Source organism: Girardinichthys multiradiatus, chromosome 7, assembly GCF_021462225.1.
Source record: "Girardinichthys multiradiatus isolate DD_20200921_A chromosome 7, DD_fGirMul_XY1, whole genome shotgun sequence".
NCBI classification, from domain to species: domain Eukaryota; kingdom Metazoa; phylum Chordata; class Actinopteri; order Cyprinodontiformes; family Goodeidae; genus Girardinichthys; species Girardinichthys multiradiatus.
In genome coordinates this window covers 28,049,870-28,075,657 of record NC_061800.1, presented here as the reverse complement: position 1 = coordinate 28,075,657, position 25,788 = coordinate 28,049,870, and the positions used below count along the sequence as shown (strand labels likewise).

The 25,788-nt window shown below is 38.1% G+C and overlaps 2 protein-coding genes across 5 annotated transcripts in view; both read left to right on the top strand.

Moving 5' to 3' along the window:
* cers6 (ceramide synthase 6) overlaps window positions 1–13,780 on the top strand; it is a 33,704-nt gene extending 19,924 nt beyond the window's left edge. For 2 of the 3 annotated variants that reach the window (XM_047369593.1, XM_047369595.1), the window contains exons 9-11: window positions 4,563–4,719; window positions 5,036–5,059; window positions 12,821–13,780. In XM_047369593.1, coding sequence (XP_047225549.1) covers window positions 4,563–4,719; window positions 5,036–5,059; window positions 12,821–12,976 — 337 coding nt within the window. In that variant the 3' untranslated portion in view covers window positions 12,977–13,780. The remainder of the gene's footprint in view (window positions 1–4,562; window positions 4,720–5,035; window positions 5,060–12,820) is intronic. The other variant, XM_047369594.1, reaches the window with a different exon arrangement.
* A 2,270-nt stretch (window positions 13,781–16,050) lies between these two features.
* nostrin (nitric oxide synthase trafficking) overlaps window positions 16,051–25,788 on the top strand; it is a 14,084-nt gene continuing 4,346 nt past the window's right edge. For both annotated transcript variants that reach the window (XM_047371116.1, XM_047371115.1), the window contains exons 1-13: window positions 16,051–16,117; window positions 16,268–16,353; window positions 16,449–16,532; window positions 16,751–16,813; window positions 16,917–16,998; window positions 17,092–17,154; window positions 19,798–19,896; window positions 20,015–20,140; window positions 22,058–22,156; window positions 22,235–22,360; window positions 24,433–24,541; window positions 24,611–24,699; window positions 24,808–24,933. In XM_047371116.1, coding sequence (XP_047227072.1) covers window positions 16,091–16,117; window positions 16,268–16,353; window positions 16,449–16,532; window positions 16,751–16,813; window positions 16,917–16,998; window positions 17,092–17,154; window positions 19,798–19,896; window positions 20,015–20,140; window positions 22,058–22,156; window positions 22,235–22,360; window positions 24,433–24,541; window positions 24,611–24,699; window positions 24,808–24,933 — 1,179 coding nt within the window. In that variant the 5' untranslated portion in view covers window positions 16,051–16,090. The remainder of the gene's footprint in view (window positions 16,118–16,267; window positions 16,354–16,448; window positions 16,533–16,750; window positions 16,814–16,916; window positions 16,999–17,091; window positions 17,155–19,797; window positions 19,897–20,014; window positions 20,141–22,057; window positions 22,157–22,234; window positions 22,361–24,432; window positions 24,542–24,610; window positions 24,700–24,807; window positions 24,934–25,788) is intronic.

Below are 25,788 nucleotides of genomic sequence, written 5' to 3'. Positions count from 1 at the left end.
CTTCAAGACATGCTTATAGTCTATCTAACTGGTTGGGCTCATCAGGATTTATGGATAAGTAAAGCTGAGTACATCAGCGTAACAGTGGAAATTTATCCTATGCTGCCTGATAATTTGACCTATCGGAAGCATATATAGTAAAGAGAATTGGCCCAAGTACTGAACCCTGTGGTACTCCACAATTAACCCTGGAGTTTGTTGGGAGTATGATTATTGATTGATTAATCTTGATCAATAATTGTAATTACAAATCATAATCTGACAAAATCAATTTCTTAACCATAAATCCTCATTTACGAATCTAGACCAGAGATGTTTCTAGTGTTGTAATTGTGGCTCAACGCTTCTGACAATTACAACCGTTAAATACTCCGTAATAGTTAATAACTATTGCCGGGGATGTCACTGTTTAATCGACCGTTTCTGCCGAAACGTGTGGAACTTGAACCTTATTTTGACTGACACATCACTTTTTGCACACAATGAAACACCAAACGCTCTCTCTTTATCTATGTGAATATTTATTCATTTCCACCTACTCAACTTGCAAAATTCTACAAACACAGGGGTAACACATCTAAATAAGCAAAATCAACAAACGGTAGTGGGTATTATTGAGTCAACCAGCAGTTTATGGCACTACAGACGAAGGGAGAGGATATGAAAGGGGGGTGTGGTGATGACTGGTGGGGGGTTGGAGTGCAGCTTAGAGTGTCTTTTATGATCTTCTGATCATAAAACTTCCCCCCTAACTCCTGATCACAAAGGATTGATAACTTTTGGCGGCAAGCTAGCACAGTGAGATTGAAGACAAAGGTAAAATGGAGAATTTTACCATGAGGTCATTTTAACAGTCCAGTCCTGCAACGCACCCGCGTTCAGATAGTAAACACAAACAGCTCTGGGGGACACGGCGGATCCCGATATCAACATAACACATCAAAGTTTCAACAAGCAAGGTTACATGCACATATTATTCAGAACACATGAGATCCTAACCAGCGATTCTGATCGCTTCTACAACCTCTGACCCTGCCCAGGCCTTCTAATAAAGAAATAAAAAAAAGAAATGGGTTTTACTTGTGTCGTCTTCTTCCGAGTGAGGGAATTCGAGCGAGGAAACGTGGGGTTAAGTTAATTGTGCGTCCACAATTAACTTCAGGGGAACGGTCAGTCTTTGTCCTTTGGTCTTCTTGACAAAAAGGAAAAATATGATCTGACCATCAAAGTCGACTTGAAAATGAAACACGGTAGCGGTTCGTCTCTCCGAAGCTCCGTGTCTCCAGTTACGTGTTAACTCGCGTCTTCGATCGGCAAAAGTGAAACCTCTGGCCTTCTTAGTCCACAGACTTCAGTTATGAATAGTTCGTTGTCCAGTGAGAGAGAATGAATGAAACTCTTCACAGAGTTCCTCTCTTAAAGTGGTGCGCTTCAATCACCAGATCTGGTTTCCAGCAGAAGGCGTCTTTTCAAACATGAGTGCCTCCGATATAGCATCCTGTGACGTCAGACTGGGGACGCCCAGTCATATCAGTCGCAATGCTCGATGGGATATGTAGGAGCGGGCTGTCCTGGGTACAAAATGGCCGATGCCATTGGAGGGGCACAGTGACGTCCAACACGTGCAGATAATCCAATACTCAGCAAACAAGTGGTCCAACAAGTTTAAAGATGATTTATAATTTACATGAACAAACTGGAATCTGTTAGAGAAATAAGATTTAAACCAGCCTAGCGCTGTTCCCCTGATCCCTACAGCATATTCCAGCCTTTCTAAGAGAATATTATGATCGACTGCATCAAATGCAGCACTGAGATCTAACAGAACCAGTACAGACACAAGTCCATTATCAGAAGCCATAAGAATATCATTAGTGACTTTCAGCAGAGCTGTTTCAGTGCTATGATGAGCTCTGAAGCCTGACTGAAACTCTTCAAACAGGTCATTGCTGTGTAAATGCTCACACATTTGATTAGCAACTATTTTCTCAAGAATTGTAGATAAGAATGAAAGATTGGATATAGGTCTGTAATTTTTTAAGTCATCTCGATCAAGCGACGGTTTCTTAAGTAAAGGTTTAATTACAGGTACCTTAAAAGCCTGTGGTACATATCCATTTACTAAAGATAGATTAATCATATCTAAAATGGGGCTGGTAATCAGAGGGAACACTTCCTTAAATAATTTGGTTGGGATTGGGTCTAACATTCAAGTTGAAGGTTTAGATGAAGCTAATATTTCTGATAACTCAGGAAGCTTCACAGGATCAAAACAGTCCAAACACAGATCAGGTTCTGGAGTTATTTCCAATGTTGTCTCACTTGCTGAGGATGAAGTAATCATCTTCGGGAGTATGTCAAAGATTTTATTTTTAATAGAATCAATTTTATTTAAGAAGAATCCCATAAAGTCATGACTGCTGAGAGCTAAGGGAATGGATGGATCAACAGAGCTACGACTCTGTGTAAGTTTAGCAACTGTACTAAAGAGAAACCTAGGATTATTCTTGTTCTCTTCTATTAATGATGAGAAATAAGCTGTTCTGGCTTGGCAAAGTGTCTTTTTATACAACAGTAGGCTATTTTTCCAGATTAAACAGGAATCTTCTAGGTGTGTAGAGTGCCATTTTCTCTCCAAATTTCTAACATTGGGCTTTAAAGTACGCAGCTCTGAATTAAACCAAGGAGCCAGCCTCCTATGAATAATTACCTTCTTTTTCAAGGGGGCTGCATTGTCTACTGCACCACGGAATGATGAAGTAACACTATGAACAAGACAATCAATTTGTGAAGGAGAAGAAACAAAATTATTGACCTCCACTGTGTTTTTCTGTGATAATGAGGAAATCAAAAGTGGAACAGATTCTTTAAAGGTTGTTACAACATTTTCTGATAATGATCTACTATAATGACATTTTCTTTCAGGTGTGGAGTACTCGGTTAAATTAAACTCAAAGGTTATTAAGAAATGGTCAGACAGGACAGGGTTATGAGAAAATATTGTTATGTCTTTACACTCAATGCCATATGTCAGCACAAGGTCCAGAGAATGAAGACAAATGTGGGTAGGTTTGTTAATGTTTTGTGGAAAGCCAATTGAGTCTAAGATACCATTAAAGGCTATATTTAGGCTATCACTTTCAGTGTCAACATGAATGTTAAAATCCCCCACTATAATAATCTTACCTGTATTTAACACTAAATCAGATAAAATGTCTGAAAACTGATCTAAAAATTGAGAGTAAGGGCCTGGTGGATGGTACAAAACAACAAACAGAAGTGGTTTTAGTGCTTTGCTATTTGGATGAGGAAAACTAAGGATTAAATATTCAAAAGAGTTGTAGCTATTGATTGGTCTGGGAATAATCAATAAATCGGACTGAAAGATGGTTGCTACTCCTCCTCCTCGCCCAGTATTTCGAGGAATGTGAAAATTTAAATAATTAGTAGGAGTTGACTCATTTATAGTATCATAATCCTCTTGCTGCAGCCAGGTTTCTGTGAGGTAAAATAAATCAATCTCATTGTCACAAATTAGGTCACTAACTAGCAAAGTCTTTGAAGAGAGAGATCTTATGTTCAGTAAGCCCCATTTAATTGTTTTATTTTTATTTTTAGTCTGAGTTGTGTTTATTTTTATGAGATTTTCCTGATTTCCTCCTTTTAGATTATTTTCTAATCTATTCGATTTTGGCCGTGGGCGAGACACTGTCTTAATAGGGTAATGGGTGGGTAGCAGTACAGAAGCTGCAGAGAAGAGTGTTAAACTACATTCATCTGCTGGTGTTGATCCACGTTGTTTTACAAAGTCCAAAGTTAGTGCAGCCATCTCCCAGGACATTCTAGAGCAATTCATGGGTCCCTCTGCTGAGAAGCTCTATGGAGATGTTTATTTGCATTTTCAAGCAGGACTTGGCACCTGCACACACTGCCAAAAGTTCCAACACCTGCTTTAATGACTATGTAATCAGGGTGCTTGCTTTAATAGTTCAGGTTGACTTGGCCTAAGCTATTAAAGCCACCCAGGGTTCCATAACTCCTCAGCAGAAAAACAGCCTAATCATCGCCATGCTGCGCCGCAATGATTCAGTAATTCATTTAAAAGGAAACCCGACCATGTATTGAGTTTATATAATGCGCAGTACTTTAACATAATTTCAGCAGGCTGACAATTCTACATTAAAAGTGTCCTCTATTTATTGATCCCAAATAATGTAAAAATCTTATGAGTAATTGAGATGTGTTTTTATAAGCTGTAAACCATAATCATCAAAAATAACAAAAATAAAAACTTGAAATAATTCACTCTGTGTGTAATTAATGTTTTTAACATGAGTTTTATTTAATTAAATTAATTTATCAAGATGCGCATGTATGATTAAATAAACCAAGAATCATATAATGAAGTAAATCCTGTTTTTACTGCTACAAAGACAGTGATAACAGGATTATTGCCTTTTTTATCCAGTAAGAAAAAGAGCTTTAAATATTTACGTAATTTTTTTCATGCAGAATAAATATAACACTATAAACATCTTATTTTCTCCCTGCTGCTGCTGAAGGATTTTAAACACCACTTTGTTTGAGAGTTGGGAGATTGTAGGGCCCTACCCATCCTGGTGGGTCTTCAACCTCCTTCTGGTCCTACTGCAGCTTCTTCACTCTTTCTGGTCCTACCTCATAGTGAAGACAGCATGCAGAGCCATCTCTAAAGGAAAGGTGAGTCACCCAAATCAAACTTCTCCTCTGCGTCTTTTCTACGTTTGTACCTGTTGCATCATGCAGTAGAATGTTTTTCTATTAAAGTTAGCTTTTCTGTGCTGTGTGTTTTTCAAAGAACCACATTAATTTTTGGAAAAAAGCTGTAAAAATTGTTACCCTAGTTTATAGTATTTAAATTTTTTTAGGTATTATAAGGGTGTGCAGCCCTTATAATACCTAAATTAGTACCTAATTATTAAAGTGAAGCACTGCTGTGCTTTTATAAAATGACAAATAATCTCATTTATTTTTATGCCACTTTGCAATCCTCAAGGTGGGGAAATGGAATCCTTTACATGTAAGTAGTTCTACACAACTCAAATGCCCAAGTATCATGGCTTAGTACATTCATTTTCATTTTTTATCTATAGCAGATCTGCACTAAAATTATTTACCCTTTAAATATTTTGGATTAGTCAGAAGCCAAGTAAGTGAAAAGCTTTTTCCGGTACAAATTGTGTTGCTCTATGTCATTAAATTGGATTACGTGGCTGTTGTTTTCATGGCAGATTTTATTATTAAGTTCTAAAAAGACAACCAATAACTCAGAGTTACAGAAATCAATTAGTGATAGTGACTTTCAAAAAAAGGTCTTAGCAGGTAATGGATGTCGGATGTGTTTTCTTCTGTCAGAAATTAACCTAAGCCAAATTAGATAAATGATATTCAATGGTTACAGGCTGCCACTGAATAAAAGCAGGTTTTTACTTTTCACAGCTGTTTCGGACACATATTGGACTTCTTCATATTGGAATGTAACAGGATGGATCCACTATTTATTGTGAACTTGCAAATTTTATAAAAATCTATAAATCTGAGCTCTTAAAGTGGTAAAAGTAGTGCCCAGGCTCTCAGAGTAATATTTTTATTGGTATTATCCTCTTGTTGTTATGATTTGGGGTTGTTTGGTTTTTGGTTTCTGGGTTCTTGTTGGTCTTATTCACAGTTCAGGTCTTGAATCATGCTTCTGTTTATTATTTTCCTGTTTATGCTTTTGTTTCATGTTTTTCTAGTTATATTTCTATTAGGTTGTTTCCTTGGATTTGCGTTCTGTTCAAGCCATGTTTTGCTCCTGTCACGTTGTGTTCTCAGTCAATTAAGTTTATTCGGTTCACCTGTCCAAATTAATCTGTCTCCTTGCTCCACCTGATTTTTACGCCATACAGGTCCTTCTCAAAATATTAGCATATTGTGATAAAGTTAATTATTTTCCATAATGTAATGATGAAAATTTAACATTCATATATTTTAGATTCATTGCACACTAACTGAAATATTTCAGGTCTTTTATTGTCTTAATACGGATGATTGTGGCATACAGCTCATGAAAACCCAAAATTCCTATCTCACAAAATTAGCATATTTCATCCGAGCAATAAAAGAAAAGTGTTTTTAATACTGCTTCAATGCGGCGCGGCATGGAGGCAATCAGCCTGTGGCACTGCTGAGGTCTTATGGAGGCCCAGGATGCTTCGATAGCAGCCTTTAGCTCATCCAGAGTGTTGGGTCTTGAGTCTCTCAACGTTCTCTTCACAATATCCCACAGATTCTCTATGGGGTTCAGGTCAGGAGAGTTGGCAGGCCAATTGAGCACAGTGATACCATGGTCAGTAAACCATTTACCAGTGGTTTTGGCACTGTGAGCAGGTGCCAGGTCGTGCTGAAAAATGAAATCTTCATCTCCATAAAGCTTTTCAGCAGATGGAAGCATGAAGTGCTCCAAAATCTCCTGATAGCTAGCTGCATTGACCCTGCCCTTGATAAAACACAGTGGACCAACACCAGCAGCTGACACGGCACCCCAGACCATCACTGACTGTGGGTACTTGACACTGGACTTCTGGCATTTTGGCATTTCCTTCTCCCCAGTCTTCCTCCAGACTCTGGCACCTTGATTTCCGAATGACATGCAGAATTTGCTTTCATCCGAAAAAAGTACTTTGGACCACTGAGCAACAGTCCAGTGCTGCTTCTCTGTAGCCCAGGTCAGGTGCTTCTGCCGCTGTTTCTGTTTCAAAAGTGGCTTGACCTGGGGAATGCTGCACCTGTAGCCCATTTCCAGCACACGCCTGTGCACGGTGGCTCTGGATGTTTCTACTCCAGACTCAGTCCACTGCTTCCGCAGGTCCCCCAAGGTCTGGAATCGGCCCTTCTCCACAATCTTCCTCAGGGTCCGTTCACCTCTTCTCGTTTTGCAGCGTTTTCTGCCACACTTTTTCCTTCCCACAGACTTCCCACTGAGGTGCCTTGATACAGCACTCTGGGAACAGCCTATTGGTTCAGAAATTTATTTCTGTGTCTTACCCTCTTGCTTGAGGGTGTCAATAGTGGCCTTCTGGACAGCAGTCAGGTCGGCAGTCTTACCCATGATTGGGGTTTTGAGTGATGAACCAGGTTGGGAGTTTTAAAGGCCTCAGGAATCTTTTGCAGGTGTTTAGAGTTAACTCGTTGATTCAGATGATTAGGTTCATAGCTCGTTTAGAGACCCTTTTAATGATATGCTAATTTTGTGAGATAGGAATTTTGGGTTTTCATGAGCTGTATGCCAAAATCATCCGTATTAAGACAATAAAAGACCTGAAATATTTCAGTTAGTGTGCAATGAATCTAAAATATATGAATGTTAAATTTTCATCATGACATTATGGAAAATAATTAACTTTATCACAATATGCTAATATTTTGAGAAGGACCTGTATATACACACCTTATCTGTTAGTCGTCGCGGAAATATCTTTTCAAATCATGCTCAAGTCTTGCGTTTTCATCATGCCAAGTCTGTCTTGCCAACCTGCCCATGTCTGTTTTTGCGGTCACCATCTGTGAGTGAGTTTTTGTTTTTTATTAAATTGTTTTTCACCTACCGTCATGCTGCCTGCTAGTCTGCATTCTGGGTTCGTCCGTTGTTCACGTCCTGACACTTGTATTTCTCTTAAAGAACGCCATCTTGCTACATTTAATACTCTATAAAACTAATAACCTGGGGAATTATCAAAACAAATACCTCCCAGATTTTTTGCATCAGATTTAATTGAGGTCAGTCCTAGCACCAAATTTACAACAAGCATCTTAAAGTGCCTGTGACACGCTTTTCCCAGAAATGCAGAAATTGATAGAAAACATCTTAATATTGAAGAAATTGGGCAATAATTGACATATCAGGATTAAAGACGTGATAAAAAGACAATTGTGACAAAAAATAAGCATATTTTGATGTTAAATGTTGCAAGTCCAAAGTCGCCCGGAAACGACTTGAAAGAGGAAGTGTCCGGTCATTCATTGTGTGAGCGTCAATGGTAAACGGTCTGGGCAGAAGCCAAATTGTGTTAAAAACAGCGATGGATTGCTGCTGGTGGTGGCAGCTATGCTATGACAGCAGCCTTTATTCTGCACTATTTTTCTCTTGCTAAACGGATCACGGCTCAGCAGTTAGGAACACTTCCTTGTCGCAAAAGTATCAACAAGGATACTTTTGATATCGGTAGTTATTTTTAATAAATAAAAAAAAAATATATATATACATTTTTTAATAATAAAAATCTGAAATTATTATTATTAAAATAAGATACATTACAGAGGTGTACGTTATATTTAAACAAATGTTTCTCTAAAGATTCTGATATAAAGTAAAAAAAAAAAAAATGAGACGCCAGGTAGTGTCTTCAGATCTTCAATCATCCCTTGTATCTGCTGCTGCTGCTCAGCTTCGCCTCTAGTTGTTTCACTCAGTGCTGTTTTTACTGGATTAACATTGTATCTGCTCCGGTCCAATCCGGTGTTACGTCAATTCGCGTTTCCCCATCAGATACGGGTTCCCCAGCGTCTCCTTGCCGCTCACGCGGCAAAAAAGGCGCGTGCTTGTTGCAGGCTCGGAACCGTCGCGCAGTGCTCGCGCCACAGGGGAACTATGGTAACCCTGAAAGCTCAAATGTCGTGTTTCGGAGAAGTCGATATACATTTGTTTAGCTAGTGTGTTGTTATTAGATAAACTAATATATCAACATTTTATAGATGGATGTAAATATAACGAGAGAAAGAGAGAGAGAGATCTGTACTCTCTCTCTACACGTCTGTGTGTGTATATAAATATGTGTCGTTATATTTACATCTATCTATACAATGATGATATATTACTTTATCTAATAACAACACACTAGCTAAACAAATGTATATCGACTTCTCCGAAACACGACATTTGAGCTTTCAGGGTTACCGTAGTTCCCCTGTGGCGCGAGCACAGCGCGACGGTTCCGAGCCTGCAACAAGCACGCGCCTTTTTTGCCGCGTGAGCGGCAAGGAGACGCTGGGGAAACCGTATCTGATGGGGAAACGCGAATCGACGTAACACCTGTTACGTCCGCCGCAAAGCCCAGAGGAGCTCCAAGAATTATAAGCAGATTGCGCAATAAAAGCCAGTGATAAATGCGGAAGCAAAACTAATTCGGGAAGTTAAACCAGTTAAACTGCTCAAAGCGCAGATGTTAAACTCCAGATATTTTCATGTGTTTTGTTCTACAATGGGTGAGTACACTGAGTGCATCAAAGCTATATTTGTTGCTTAATTTAGTAAATTTTATGTTTAATTGCTAACCCTGTAACTGATTTAATTGATCTAATGTTAACAACTGCTAATATACACACGTGTATATATAAATGTACGGGTGTATTTATTAATATAGCAAGATCTAGTCCGTCTTTAGTGAATTGTTTTAAAAATCTGGATGTTGTGCTTGTTCTGTTTCCTGGTGGTGCGGTATGATTCATGCATATTGACTCCGGCCGTGCTCCAGCATCCAAAAAAAATAGAGTTTGATCAAATCTTAGATGGCCATCCGCACGCAGCAGCACTTGTGCTCTGCCATCTGATGACAGCTGACTTCCTTCTCCTGACTCTGCTGCATCTCTCTGATAGTGACTGAAAGATATCTAAAGATTCTTCGCTACTGTCTGTGTTGCTGACCATTGTAGCAGCAGTCAGTTTAGGTGCTGGGGTTCCCCTTCTATGTCATAAAAGAGTGCAACAAAATCGCAAAGTAGTAGTCTGGAAAGGCCTTTTTAGTGAAATGTATGACAACTGTTGTTATCTCAACAACTGTTCATTTCAGTGGCATAAATTTACTTGTTAAAATACTTGAAAATTTGATGCCACCGGCACTTTAAGGCAAAATCCAATTTGTAACCATTTTTATAAAAAATTGTTCAGTCAAAAATATTTCCAGTTGATTGCAATACATTATAATCGAATAGCCAGATTTAATACTATTAAAATACAGTTTAATTTAAACCAATCATAATACAATACAGTCAGAATTAATAGATCACGAGTATAGCAGGAGAAGATGCATTCCCCATTCCGAGCGAGCAGAGATTAGTATTGTGCGAGTCCAGAATGAATTGTTCAAGGCTTGTGAGTCTCTTTACTGACTCGAGAATCATGATTCATTGTCTCAATTAACTCATTCCCCTGATTCTTCTCTGCTATTGCTAGCAAGCCAAATACAAAGAAGATAATTTACACAACATGTAACTGTGCAATTACTATTGTAAGTGTATTTATATTGATATTTCAACCTTACCACTCTATTAACCTATGGGAAAAGCAACTCAACTCCCCCTTTCCCTCCCTGCAATGAGCTGTTAATAAAAGAATCACTCAGTAGCCTAGGAGCACCAACAGAACTGAAGAATCCCTGACATGGTAACTAAATCCAGCACAACAAAACCTAACTCATTTCTAGTACAGCGACTCACTCATTCACTCTTTCGCTCCTGTCTTAAAAACCTGGTCTTAAAAGTGTCCCTCAGACATTACCTGGGTGGGGGCTTGTTCTGCAAGACAGGACAGGACTGAGTTCTCTGCTTCCCATTCTGTTTTGAGATGGGAACTAAAAGTAGACCTGCAGCATGAGAGAAAAAAACTACCGTATTTTCCGCACTATAAGGCGCACCGGATTATAAGGCGCACCTTCAATGAATGGCCTATTTTAGAACTTTTTTCATATATAGGGCGCACCAGATTATAAGGCGCGTAGAATAGAAGCTACTGCAGTCAAACGTTTGACTGGGGTTGCATTATGCATCCACTAGATGGAGCTGTGCTAAAAAGAATGTCAACAAAACAGTCAGATAAGTCAGTCAGTCAAACTTTATTAATACACTACAAACCAGCGTTCTGATAACTCCATTCACTCTCATGGTAAGGTCTCCTCTACATAGAATTCTATTGAATAGAGCCAACCGCACGTTAGGAATGCATTGGAGTCTATGAAGTTGAAGTTGAAATCAAACGTTAGTTAAAACGTGAAAGGGAACTTTTCCCTGATTCAGTAAACATGTAAAAGAAACAGTTTGATGCACTAAATCAATCGTTAGTACTGTTAACCTTTCCTGTTTCTGTCCCCTGACCGTAGTCTGATGACACAGGGGAGACGCTTTCTCCAGGGTCGAAGTTACTAGTTTCCTCGGGGTTAACTCCCTCACTCATACGTTGCTGAGTTGAGCATGAAGAAACAGCATCAAAACACTGAGTTGTTGACGAGATTCGGGGTTCTTTTTAATGACTTTGCAACACAGGGCTTACAGACTCATACACCGCTGCTCCGGTCGCCGTCTCTACCCACCCCACACACACAATAATACCGACGTCACTCCTTCACTCTTGATTCTCAGCTACGGCAGCACACAGCGCCACCTCTGTCCGGAGGAGTAATGTCAACATCTTCCATACACACACACGAAACATACACCCCACACACTGAGCTTCTAATCCCATATAGTTCAGGCAATTCCTACAACAGTACATTCAAACGTTATACACACACAAGTGGTGTTGGACTAGGAGTAAGCACAGTACAGGTGTTTACCACTATTACATCGGCGACACCCCTGACTACGGTAGCCGTAATGCTGCAAGCGGTGCGGCTTTGTAGTTTACCAGTCGTACTGAAATATTTTGACAGAGCGCCGCGTACAACCAGTATGGATCAACCAATTAACCAATTGATCCATATATAAGGCGCTCCGGATTACAAGGCGCACTGTCATTTTTTGAAAAAATTAAAGGTTTTTAAGTGCGCCTTATAGTGCGGAAAATACGGTACTTCATTAATTATTTGTTTTACTTGTAGACAGCCCTTTGCTACAACAGACTGAGGTGAAAGGGTCAGCCATACTAAGATGGCGGCTGCAGTGACGCGTTGTTCCAGCAAACCAGAGCAGTCAAGGCAACATCTATATGTTCATATCTATGAGCAATATCAACCCTTACATTATCATGCTAATACTTTAAAATGCTAACACTCACATTAGCGATGCTAACATTTACATAAACACTCTAAAAACACATACATTAACATGCTAACACTTACTTTCGCATTTGCAATGTTGACACTTATAGTAGCAATGGTAAAGCTTACATTATGATGCTAAAGCTTATATGCTAACCTTCGTAATGCTAACACATTAGTATTTGAGATATAGAAAAATGGTTAATTAAGCTTTTCCTGCAAATTTAAACTTATCTACTAGCAAACATGCTACAACTGTACCATCTGTGGGTATTAGACATTTAATAGTAATATTTATGAGGTCATGATAAAAAGAAAGTAAAATAAAGTATGTCGGTTGTGAAATTTTGCACAAAAAACAGTTACACCTTAAACAACCTACATACTTAAAAATATGTAAAATACTAGAAATATTCAAGTTACAGCTACAGTTAAAGCTTGTGGGAATAAATAAAATATTAATTGTAATAAATAAAAGATTAAATGAACTGCCAGGGTGAAAACACTTGTGACACTGAGTTCCACAGTGTTTTTAGATTCATGTTTTGTGCTAAATGTTGGTGTATATTTATGCATAATCATAAAGTACAGTGAATCTCAAGTAGGACTCCAGTTGTCAAGTCCATATTCCTCTATATAGTAAACACAACATAGTGAGTGAATTAATATTTCGAACAGTACCTGTTACACATGGCTACCACATATAACAGAACAAATAAAAATAATGTAATTAGACAAATTGAATCTTTAAAATGAGCATTTAATTTCTGCAGGTTTCTAAAGATGACCGTAGTGACATCGAGTCCAGCTCTGATGAGGAGGACAGCCCCCCTCCCAGTCAGAAGCACCACAGCAGCACCACCAATGGGACCAACAAAAATGGGACCAACGGCTACCTGACAGGAGTCCCGTATCCTGACGAACACTGACTGAGCTAATATCACGCAAATGGAGCCATGCTGCAGACCCTACCCATTTATCTGTGTGTCAGCATGTGTATGTGTGTATGTGGGAGTGTGAATTTAGGTGTATGTTGGAGACATGAACATCTCATCTGTGTAAGTTATTGATAGATTTATGTAAATGCAGTTTTGTCATTGGTTCTTTACTAATTTTGTTGTGCAATTTGTTCCCTTCAGCTATATATTTGCATTAAACTGCACTCACTGGCAAATTAAAGGAATTAGTACAACACACTCATTTAGCCAATGAACGACAGCGTTTCATTTTATGGTCGAAGCATGCTACATTAACTTACAGCAGTTCGGCACGCTGCAGGGGGTGTTTTCTAATATGTTTGTCTCTTTCTTTGTTATTTAATTTGTATGCAGTTGTTTACAAGTTTTAGAGATACATCTTTTCTTCTTTGATGTCAGTATTGACATAATCTTAAGACCTAAACGTCAGAGTATTAGCCGGATTCATTTTTATTGCTACACCCCCAAAGATTTGCCAAAACCGTGAGTTTGTTATTACTGACAAATGGATAATAATCTGAAGTTTATGCACATTTGGAAATACATTCTTTACTCAGTTTGTATATGAGATGTCAATAACAGTAGTATCTGTGCGTGCATCAGATATGGCTTGATGCTGTATCCTTTATCCAATCATTTTGTTATGTATTCTCGTACATTTCTGGTAATCCTTAAATTACAAAGGCAGTTTGTCCTCTCATGAGGTAGATATGAGTTGTTTGAATAATTCAATAATAAAAAATCCAATTAATTCAATCATGTGGCTTGGTTTGTGTATGTAAAAAGAAGCGTGATATTAACTGCGATTGCCTAATAAAGAGTCAGAACATTACCAGGATTTAAAGTGCTTATAAAAATATTCATACCCCATGATTTTTTTCTCACATTACAACAACAAACATCAATGTATTAGTGGGGGATTTTATGTGATAGACTAACACAAGGCAGCACGTAATTGTAAAGCACACCTTTCAATATTCATGGTATGCTAAACAGTGTGCTATGTATTTGTATTCAGCATAAATTCAACTACAGGAAAAACTCCCTTTTAACAGGAAGAAACCTCCAGCAGAACCAGGCTCAGTGTGAGCGGCCATCTGCCACGACCTACGGGTTTGAGAGAACAGAGCAGAGACACAAAAAGAACACAGGAGCACTGATCCAGGAGTACTTTCTATGGGAAGGAAAAGTAAATGTTAATGGATGTAGCTTTTAGTCGTTTCACCTAGAAAGAAAGAACAGATAAACTCTGAGCCAGTTTTCAAGGTTAGAGTCTGAAAGACAGCACATATAATTTGCTACAGTAAAAGCTCAGTCAATTGCTATATCTAGGAGACAGAAAGGGTTAAACACTGAAAGACAGGGCCGAGTGTATCATCCGTAGAAGGTGAGCATTAAGTTGTTGCCAGTAGAAGCTTGAACGATGCCCCCCTCCAGAATGCTGTCACAGAGCCAGGCCAGGTGTAGATTCTAGGAAGAGAAAAGAGAGAGAACATAAAGTTAAAAGCTGAAATAACAGCAAATAATGCAAAATTGGAGAGTAGTGTGAGAATGTAGCGAAGAGAGTGAAAGTGGTCATTATGTCCTCCAGCAGCCTAAGCCTATAGCAGCATAACAACAGAGATAGCTCAGGATAACCTAAGCCACTCTAAATATAAGCTTTATCAAAAAGGAAAGCTTTAAGCCTAGCTTTAAAAGTAGACAGGGTGTCTGCCTCACGGACTAAAACTGGGAGATGGTTCCACAGGAGAGGAGCCTGATAACTAAAGGATCTGCCCCCCATTCTACTTCTAGAGACTCTAGGAACCACCAGTAAACCTGCAGTCTGAGAACGAAATGTCCTCTTAGGAACATATGGAACAATCAGATCTCTGATGTATGATGGAGCTAGATCATTTTGAATTTGAATCAGCATTTTGAATCAGCTGAAGGCTTTTAACTGCATTTAGTGGACATCCTGATAGTAAAGAATTACAATAGTCCAGCCTTGAAGTAACAAATGCATGGACTAGTTTTTGAGAGTCACCCCCTGATAGGATATTTCTAATTTTGGCAATGTTCCGGAGGTAAAAGAAGGAAATCCTAGAAATCTGTTTAATATGGGATTTAAATGACATGTCCTGATCAAAAATAACACCAAGGTCTTTTACTTTATTATCGAAAGTCAATTTAATGCCATCCAGGTTAAGTGAATGACTCAGCAGTTTCTTTTTTAAACACTCCGGTCCAAAGACGACAACTTCTGTCTTGTCTGAATTTAGAAGAAGAAAATTTAGAGTCATCCAAGTTTTTATATCTTCAAGACATGCTTGTAGTCTATCTAACTGATTGGGCTCATCAGCCTCTAATAGCTTGTATTCCAGAGTTGCCCTCAATTTAGCTCCATCCATCTTGCCATCATTTCTAACCAACTTCCCTGTCCATCCTACATTACCACACCATGATGCTGCCACCCCCATGCTACATCGTGGGGGTGGTCTATTCAGGGTGGTGTTCATTCGTGTTATTTTTCTTAAACACATGCAGGCCAAAAATGTTTCCAGACACGTTTGCAAGTTTATTACTGGTTAAAGACGTTTAAAAGTCACACATCATTTTCCTTCCCCTTAACAACAAGCACCACTTTGTAGTAGAGTAATTATTATGAAAACCATTTTCTAGTGATAATCATGTTAAGAACAGAAAAAATATATATTATTTTAAATAATAAATAATAAAAAGGAGTGTTTTTATTATTCAAACTCCCATTTGAAATGACCCACAACTTTAAACAAACCAAACCTTAAATATTGTACAAAAACATTTTACTAAGCATTAATACAATTTGTTGATCTACTACTAAAGAAGAATAGTATTGATGATTTCTTTCCCTGCCGATGCATCTATTGTAAACTAATTAGCCATCTAGCTTTAGTTTACATCTGTAAATCCTTTTTGGCCCTCCTCCTGGAATCTTCCTGTGTATTTGGCACCAGGAAGAGCTCAGGGCATTTCCGCATGACTGGCTTTGGGAGGAGAATGTTCAAAGTTCCAGGTTCAAAGTCCATAAACCGCCTGAGCCTTAAGATGAAGGACCCTATCGGCTCCTGCTCTGTGAGTATTTAACTTTAATATAAGGTCGATGTTTGGTTTAAATATACACTGAGGCAAAGCATTGGATTGAAATACAACCTGATGTTGGACTAATCACAGTTTCTTGCCCCTTTGACTTAATCTCATAGAGTATGTCTTCTGGTGTTTCAGTATAACCAACTGTATCAAAATTTCAAGCAATATTCAAAAAATGGTGACTTCTTCTTTAAAGAACTTATAACAGTATTTCAGCAGAGGTAGGCTCAATACATTTTTGCATTTAAAGCACATTTAAATAGGTACAGAACTCACTTTTGTCTTTGTCCTTTGCTGCAACCTTTCCCACTTTTAGAGCTGAACTGGAAATTACTTACTCCAAAGGCCTCACAAAGCTGGCAGGGAAACTGATCAAAGCATGCCAAGGAATGTCAAAAAAGTAAGAGACACAGTGACACAGTTTTCAATTAGCACTGCTTTTCTCTGTTTGGTGTCAAACATGTCCACTACCAGGACGCAGGCTGCCATGTGGTGTACAGTAATAATAGTATAATGGGAAATAGCATGCACCCAGCATGTAGAAGTGATCAAAACATGAGCAGGTGTCGGGTTAATTAGCCCACAGCTCTAACCTTTTCATGCTGGCTCACCTCACAGTTCCACCTACACCGCCTGGTGTCAAGTGTCAGACGAGATGTACTCAAGAGCAGATGCACACAGGTAGATTTGACCCTGGATTAACCTTGTAGCATGGCCTGACCTCACATTAGGACAAATTCTGAGGAAATTGGGAGGTAAATATTGTATGATGTTTTATTTTCAGAACATTAGGAAATGCATTGCACCAAGAGGCCACTGTGGAAATACGACAAGTCTTAGATGAACACGCCAAAAGAAAAAGGCCTGTATGTAATTTATTGTTTCCCTCTGTGTTGAAATGTTTTATTCTAACCTCCAAATATAATCTGATATTTATCAGAGACTCCTTGTTTTGATAGCTTGACAACGCCATTGAAAGGACTGGGAAACGTTTTACAGCTAACTGGAATGAGCAACTCAAGGTAGGAACTCTTATTGAAAACAAGAATTTGCAGATGAGTTAGTAAATGTGTTTGCAGAGATAAAATCATCTGTGTAAATGTAAAAGGTTTAAGCCATAAAACGGTTGTGTGGCTGTAAACTAGCAAGGTGTGGTTACTTCATTGGAAATTTTAGAGGCAACTGGCAGTGACAAGGGCAAAAGGTGTGCATGACTGAAATGCAGTCATGGGAGGAACTAAGTACACCCCATTATTTATTATCTTACCACCAAGTTCAGCAGCAATAAAATGATGTTGTCATTTTCTGCATAAACTTGTCCTTAGAGGAGGAGGAAAATTAGCCCAGTCTGTGGCCAGAGGTTGGCAGGCATAAACACAGGGGTCTGTACTCTCACCATTCATTTTCACTCTGTACACCTCAGACTTCTAGTACAAGACAGACTCCTGATATCTGCAGAAATACTCAGATGACTCAGAAGTCGTCGGATGTATCAGAGGTGGACAAGAGCCTGAGTAAAGAGAACTGTTGGATCACTTTGCGACATGGCGTAGAAACAGTCATTTTATCTTGAAAGTGAACAAAACAAAAAAAACATTGTAGATTTCAAGAAAACAAAAAACAGGAGAAGAACTGGAAGTGGTGGAGGAGGATTAATACCTCAGTGTTCACCTGGACAACAGACTGTTCTGGAAACGCAACTCTGAAGCCGTCTACAAGAAGGGACAGAGCAGACTGTACTTCTTGAGGAAGCTTAGGACCTTTGGTGTTTGCAGCAAGATGCCGCATATCTTTAATAAGTCTGTTGTGGAAAGTGTGATCTCTTCTGCCATCATCTGCCGGAGAAGCAGCATCAGAACCAGGGACTTAAAAAGCTCAACAAGCTGATAAAGAAGGCTGGCTCTGTTCTGGGGACTCCTCTGGAACCTCTGGAGATCATTGTGGAAAGAAGGATTCTTCATAAAATGAAGAACATTATGGAGAACCCTGAGCATCCTCTTCATGAGACTGTCCTACAACAACAGTGTCTTCAGTTACAGATAATTCAGACCCACTGTTGTACAGACAGCTTCAGGAGATCCATGCTGCCCACAGCCTTCGGCATCAACAACAACTCTTTGAAGAAACACATATAGTATAAGTTACAACAACATTCAATTTCGCTTTGGGATTAATAAAGTAATTTTGAATGTCTGCACAGCTCTTCACACATGCACTTCTTTCTGGTTGATGTCTGGACTTTAACTGGACCATTGCGACACCTTGAGTCTTTTCTTTTACAGTCTTTCTGTTTTAGATTTCGTAGTGTGTTTGGGATCATTGTCCCAAGCTTCAGCTGTCAGAAAGACAGACTTATGAATCATCCCACAGCCACCCCATGGGGAAGACCGTGGTTGCCACAGTGACAGTGGTAGTGGTTCGTCCTGTAACTGGTGGGTTGCCAGTTCGAACCCTTGCTCTGTCTGTTTCAGTCATTATGTCCTTGAGCAAGACACCCTCTAGCTTAATGTCAAAGTTCAATGGACATTTTTTCCTAAAGACTTGTGGTTCATTTAGATACAGCTCTTAAAGCCTAAGTCACTATTGTTTTCTGGAGAGAAGATGCTTTGTCCATACAGAGCTTCCAAAGAATCTCTTTTAAGTATTCAGTCAAGAAATTTAAAACTTAACATGCAAAGTAAGTCTGTGTCAAGCATTGTTATGCTTGATACAATTTTTATTGAAACCAGCAGTTTACCCACATTACTAAAATTATTTATATTTGATAAATGACAAAATAATGAGAGAACCAAATCAAAGTTAATGTTTTGAGTGTCCTAATCTCAGAAAATTTGTGGGCGAAGCTGAAAAGCAAGACGGCATACAAGCCTGACTCATAACCACCAGTTCTGTCAGGAGGAATGGGCCAAAATTCCAGCAAACTATTGTAAAAAGCCTGTGGTAAGAAACGCTTCACTTAAGTCACACAGTTTAAAAAGAAATTTAAATAGTTTGAGAAAGGTCATTAAAGGTTTTTAAAAATCTATCTAACATAACTTTGTCAAGGTTTCATCTGCAGTCTTGAATAATTCATCAAATTCTGTTACAATAGAGAGAAACCTTGAATGACAAAAGCACAGTTTAAAGTTTAATCCCTCCTTTATTTACATATGAATTAACTCAGGTGTGGTCATTGTTACAATCTTTATAACCTCACTCTTTGTGATGTTAACCCTGTATAACCTTTCAGGATAACTGGTCGGATTTAGCATTATCACAGATGTGATAAATGCATGTGTGATCCAGAAGCGTAAAATCACATCTTCACTTCAAAGGAATGGAGCATTAGCTGATACAACCATACCTTATACAGTGTCTTCAGGGTGCTTTATAAATAACTTTTACTAAAGATTTTGCTCCTCCTTTCGGGCCTTTTTTGACATTTTCTCTTTGAAACAGCTCACAGTTGCTTTAAAATAATTACTCAACTTATGTCACACTTGTTTGTTTACTGATTCAGGTCACCAGTCCTAAAGAAAAAAAAATTAGGGCACCTCAGATCCACAACGTTTTATTCACAATAAGATGAAGCTCTGGATTTATCTTGGAGGTAATATTTTATCACCTCCAAGATATATTACCGATAACGTTTTATGTGTTTTCTGGTGTCCTCTGATTTAAAACAGCTACAAAAGAGATTGTATGGGCTGACAAGAGAACACGAGGCACTCTTCAACTATCTAGAGAACAACAAGCACATCAGCACGGAGAAAGAAAAACAAAAGGTACAGAAGACTGTTGGCAAGCTGCTTTCATCGCAGAAAACATTTGGAAGAGAATCATTTTTGCAAAGGTTGTCAATGTGATTGTTAAAGATAGCAATTTTCCATGTTTTCCCTGCAGATGTTTACCAGGCTGACTAAGTCAGCAGAGCAGCAGTCCCGAGTGGATGAACATTACTACACCGTCAATATGGAAGGTTATCAGATGCGACTGAAGTGGCAAAACACACTGAAAAACTGCTATCAGGTGGAAAAAACACCTTTACTGAATTTATACTTTTATCTAGCTTGAATAACTTTAATCAGTGAGAAAAAACGAATAATTTTATTAGATTCTCAAAGACCTGTAAGATCTTGCAGTTCTTAGATGTTTGGACATCTAATTCAAGCTGTCAATCCATTGTAATCTGTGACTTTAACTGTATGCAGCAAGGAAAAATCAAAGCTAGGTATTAATGGTGTTTGCTAAAGTGCTCACATCCCATGAACCTTTTCACATTTTGTCACTTTACAACCAAACATTTTTGGGGGATTTTAATACTAATGTCCAGCACAAGGTAATGCATAATTGTGAAGTTTACAATACATGTCCCAAAATTGAGGGTTTTTATTTTTCACTGCAACAACAGCTACAAGTCTTTAGAGTATGTCTCGGAGACTGAATGTTTTACCCATTCCTGTTTACAAAAAAGCTCAAGTTCTGTCAGAGTGCACTAAGAATGCTTTTAAATACCAATTTCCAAATCTTGCCACACTATCTCAATTGAATTTAGCCCTTGATTTTGCCTGGGTCATTTTGTGATTTAATCTAAACCATTTTATTGTAGCTCTTGCTTCATCTTTGGGATCATTGTCCTTCCTTGAAAGGCAAACCTTTACTCCAGTCTCAAGTCTTTAGCAGACTCTAACTCGTTTTCTTCCTGCCCTGTAATTCCATCCATCTTCCCTTTAACTCTGACCGCTTTCCTGCCCCCGCTGAAGAAAAACCTCCCCACATCATGATGCTTTCGCCCCCACCCCAACCATAAAAACAGTGTGTTTAGGGTGATGTACAGAACAGTTACACTTCTTTTTATAACTTTCTTTCAAAAATAACTTTTTTTTTCTTGCCACTCTTTGTTTTGTGAAAAGCAATACTAATTGTTTACTTCACAATTAAAAACTCTTTTGTCTTATCCAAATAACATACATTAAAGTTTGTTGTTTAAACGTGGCAAAATGTAGGAGATAAAGTGGTGTGAATACTTTTGGAAGGCACTGGTTGCTGCCTCAAACATGGTTCATTAATAACTGTGCAGTTTTTTTGGTTTTCTTATGGCATCATTATTCTAATTTGCTTAATCAATCTTTCCTTCCTTGCAGTGGCTTGAAACTCCATCTGTTACTTCTAGTATTCACTACCAATTAAACAAGAATATAATGAGAGGAATATCAATTTCAGAAACATTTAATAATTTATAATATGATAAATAATTAAATAATTCTATTTAATGTCTTAATAATCACTACAACAATATATGACAAGAAATCATTTTTGAATGTAATTTACATTCTGGAGTCATGGGAACTCCCACTTTACATTCCACAATGCAGTGTTGTCCTAGCCCCAGCTTTGAAAACGCTGCCCCACAGCATCAATTCATGCTGAGATAATAGAGTAGAATAGAAATATAATTTATTGTCCCTTGGTGAGGGAAACTCAGATGTACCAGCAGCAAAGTGAAAGCTAAATGGAAGCATGCCGATTCACACAAGATAAAATATTAAAATAAAAAAATAAGCAATAAGAGACTGTACAGTAAGGGCTAAATTACAACACAAGAAGAAAATGCTGTAGTTATTTAAAATATAAGATTATTTAAAACATGTAAAAAGTATGCTTGTACATTTGTGCATAACATAAAACAACAACAGACAATTTACAAGAGCATGGAAAAACTGTGCAAATAGAAGGAAAGATGTAAACAACCCATAGAATTTGTAGGTGACAGTGATGGTTATAAAGCCCTACAGCTGCTGGGAGGATGGACCTACGATAAAGTCTGGCAGTGATGGAGCTCTCCAGTTCTGCAACAGCTTCATTATGGGGTGGGAGATTTTATCAAAGACCGACATTATACACGAACTGGTCACTAAAGGCATAATTTCTTTCTGCTTTTCTCAGATCACACAAGAGCTGGAGAAGCATCGAATTGAACTTCTGTGCAACCTTTTGAGCAGATATAACCTCCACATGTCCACCTTCAGTCAAACCCTTAAGCATGTAAGAAACCCCTCTCAGCATCATGTTCACTAATACAAACAGACTCCTTTAACCTGTGGCTACCTCTACTGCTTCCAGGGCCAAAAGCAAATAGAGCAGACCGTTCAAAGAGTGGACATGGATAAAGACATGCAAACCCTAGTAGACGAAAGTTGCAACACAACTGAGGACAACAAAGTGGAGTTTTTGATGGCTGATTATTTTGTAAGTCGGTTGTTTTGTTCTGAGATGCTGTGTTTAAAACAAATATCTTTCTGCAGAGAGATGCTGTTCCTCATCCATTCGAAGACAAACTGTGTGATCAGAGCACATGTCCTACACAGGCATCATTTTACATATTGTATTAAAGAACTTGGCAACAATCATGTCATGTAGCTTAGCTGTGTGTTTACTGCCTGTTTATCAAAATAAATACCCCAGGAGATGTAAAACTATCATAATTTCAATCAAATGTTATAAAAAGTACAGTTAGTAAAATCAAAGTGACATTTAGTATTGAGCTCACACTCTGAATATATTTTTAGACAGGTATGTAGCTCCATCCATTTTTCCATCCTCTCTGATAAGCTTCCTTGTCATTGCTGAAGAAAAGGATCCCCAGAGCATGACACTCCCACCACCATGTTTTAACATAGTTCAATGATGGTCTCATCTGACCACAGTATCTTCTTTCATATGTTTGTCCTGCAAAAACAATACCCACAAAACTGTACTTACAGTGTTGTTAAAGAGTATTTCTGGCATTAAGGATTTCTTCTGTTTATGCTTTTTTTTTGTCACGTCTAAATGTTTTAGATCAAACACATTTTAATATCAGACAATGATACCTGAATAAGTATAAAATGCAGTTTTTAAATGATGAGAGTGTCTCATACACGGGAAAAAAAAACTAAATCAACTTATCCCCATGTAAAAAAGTAACTGCCCCCTAAAACTGATAACTTGTTGTACCCCTGTTAGCTACCATTAAATGTTTGCAATAATTGGCAATGAGTCGTTTAGATATCTGTGGAAGAGTTTATGCCGACTCCTCCTTGCAGAATTATTTTAATTTAGCCACATTCAAAGTTTTTTGAGCATGGTTTGTTTAAGGTCATGCTATAGCGTAACCATTCTACCACAGTCCGGACTTTGACTAGGCCACTCCAAAACCTTTTATTTTTGTTTTAGCTATTGATAGGTGGACTTGCTGGTGTTTGGATCATTGTACTGCTGCATAACCTACGTGAGCTTGAACATAAGGCCACAAACTGATGGCCTTCAGTATTTCCTGGTGAGGAGCAGAAATCACAACCCCTTCAATCATGGCACGTTGTGCAGGTGCTGAGGAAGCACAGCAACCAACACCATGACACCACCACCATGTTTGACTGTTGGTTGGATGTGCTTTTTCTGAAATACCAGATAGATATGCAAAGTTCCACTTTTCGGTCAGCAGTCCCCGACGTCTTGGGGATCATCAGGATAATTTTCTGGGGCAAGCTCCTTTGTGTTGTTTTTGCTCCGCAAGGTTTTCACCTTAGAATTCTCACATGGAAACCATTTTTACCAGTCTCTTTCTTGTGAGTGAAGCCTGCAGTTCATTAAATGTTGTTCTGGGTTTTTTTGTTACCTCCTGAATGAGTCTTTGATATGCTCTTGGAAGAATATCCGTCCATTGTAGATCACCATGTTTCACTGAAGTCCCAAAGCCTTAGAAATTGCTTTGTAACCCTTTCCAGACTGATAGAGATCTTTTGGCTTACTTCATGTTGTCAAACAGGTCCCTCTAAAGGTGTGATAATGACATAACCATAAATGTGATTAATTGCAAGGAAATCATGTTTTAAAATTCTTATTGGATAACTGCTCTTTTTCTTTCCTAAGGTTATCTGCGTCTGAAATTAAAATTTGTTTAGTGATCCGAAACATTTAAATGTGACAAAAAAGTAAAGGAGGAAGACGGGTTTAAGGGGTAAAAATGTTCTTATAAAAAGGCCTCATGCATGTATTATAATGTACTTCAGCCTGCTTACATATATATTTAAAATTACTTTTTTAAAATTAAATCACCATAATTTAAAACATTTTTTCAAACTAAATAAAAATGCGTAAGATATCAGGACAATACAGAAGTCAGTATAATCCTAGTGAAATTGGTAAGTTCTCACTTTGAATGTGTTGTATCAACACAATTCAGACAGAAAGACTAAACTTTAATACCCATGTATAGATTTTAAACCAGGGTCATGGTTTGTATTGATATGAACATACGTATTCATGTCTGTGTTTTCTAGGAGGAGGATACCAAATCACTGATGGCCAAAGAAAGAAGAAGAGATGCTCTCAAGCTGAAACTCCAGCGTCTAGAAGAAAGCATTACAAAAACAAAGAAAGATTGCGAAGGTAAGTTCAATTCATTTGGGAATTTATAGAGCACTCACATGAGGTTCTAATATCTGAGTATTGCTGCAGGACTTGAAAAACTGATGAAGACCTATGCTGAGAATCCATCTTTCTCAAACCAGAAGAACCTTGAGGAAACTGAAGAGCTCCATGATGAGGTAAATGAAGTAAAATGTGCTCAGTGTTCCCCAAAACAAAATCTGCTTTATACAGGGGACAAATTAAGACGTTCTCAAGTGTTCACGAATGCTATTTCTGACCTGCAGTGTACTCTCAAACTGGACCTCCTGGAGGCCACTTATTACAAACTCTCCTCAAGCCTCCCTGAATTTGAAGAGAAACCCAAGACATTTCAGCAATTTAGTGGCAGTATTTTTAAATGGAAAGATAAGGTAAGGTTGACGTGAAAAGCAAATGTTGGTATAAAATATAGCAGCCGTGCATGGGGGGTTTGTGATATAAATGCAAATGTTATGAGTTGGCTGATTAATGGAAAAATTTCAAGAGATTCTTTTTTCTCACCGTGTAAATGTGGATTTATTGGCAGTTAGTTGAAATCGCATTTAAAATCTAGACAGGATATTTGTTCTGAATGCAGAACATTTGATAGGGCTTAATGTCATGCAGAAATCATCTGGGATGGCAACAGCAACACTAAACTATGAGTGAGAAGTCACTACATAAAAAAAATCATTTACGTTTTAGAAAAGAAATTGCTTAAAAAACGATTGTTTCTAACAAAATCACCAGTGGCACAATTGTTGATACCCGGCTGTCAGTATTTAGTAATATCTGTTTTTGCCAGCAGGACAGCACTTTGTCTTTCATTTGTCTAACATTTCCCAAGGTTTGACCAAACAGAGGGAACTTCCACCATTTGGGGTTAGGGTTCATATGTAGTCTTGAAAAAGTCATAAAATTTATTTAGTCAAACATGAAAAAAAACATATTTTTCAGACCTTTTTCCTTCTTCCATGTTTCTAAAGAACAAAATTCTAACAATACTTAATAAATGTAGGGGATTTTTACAGTGATTCATATTTCAAATAATTTGTTTATCTCTGGTTTGCCACAGCACCATGTGATTATAGCATTTTACTCATGGGTATTTTGGTTATTGACTTACTGACTAAATGCTCACTTATTAAAAAAACTTGGCAATTTCACTACATTTTGGACTGAATTCAAATTAAACTAAACCTGTAGTTCTTTAACTGGATCTGGTGAAATTAGCAAACAAATCCCTA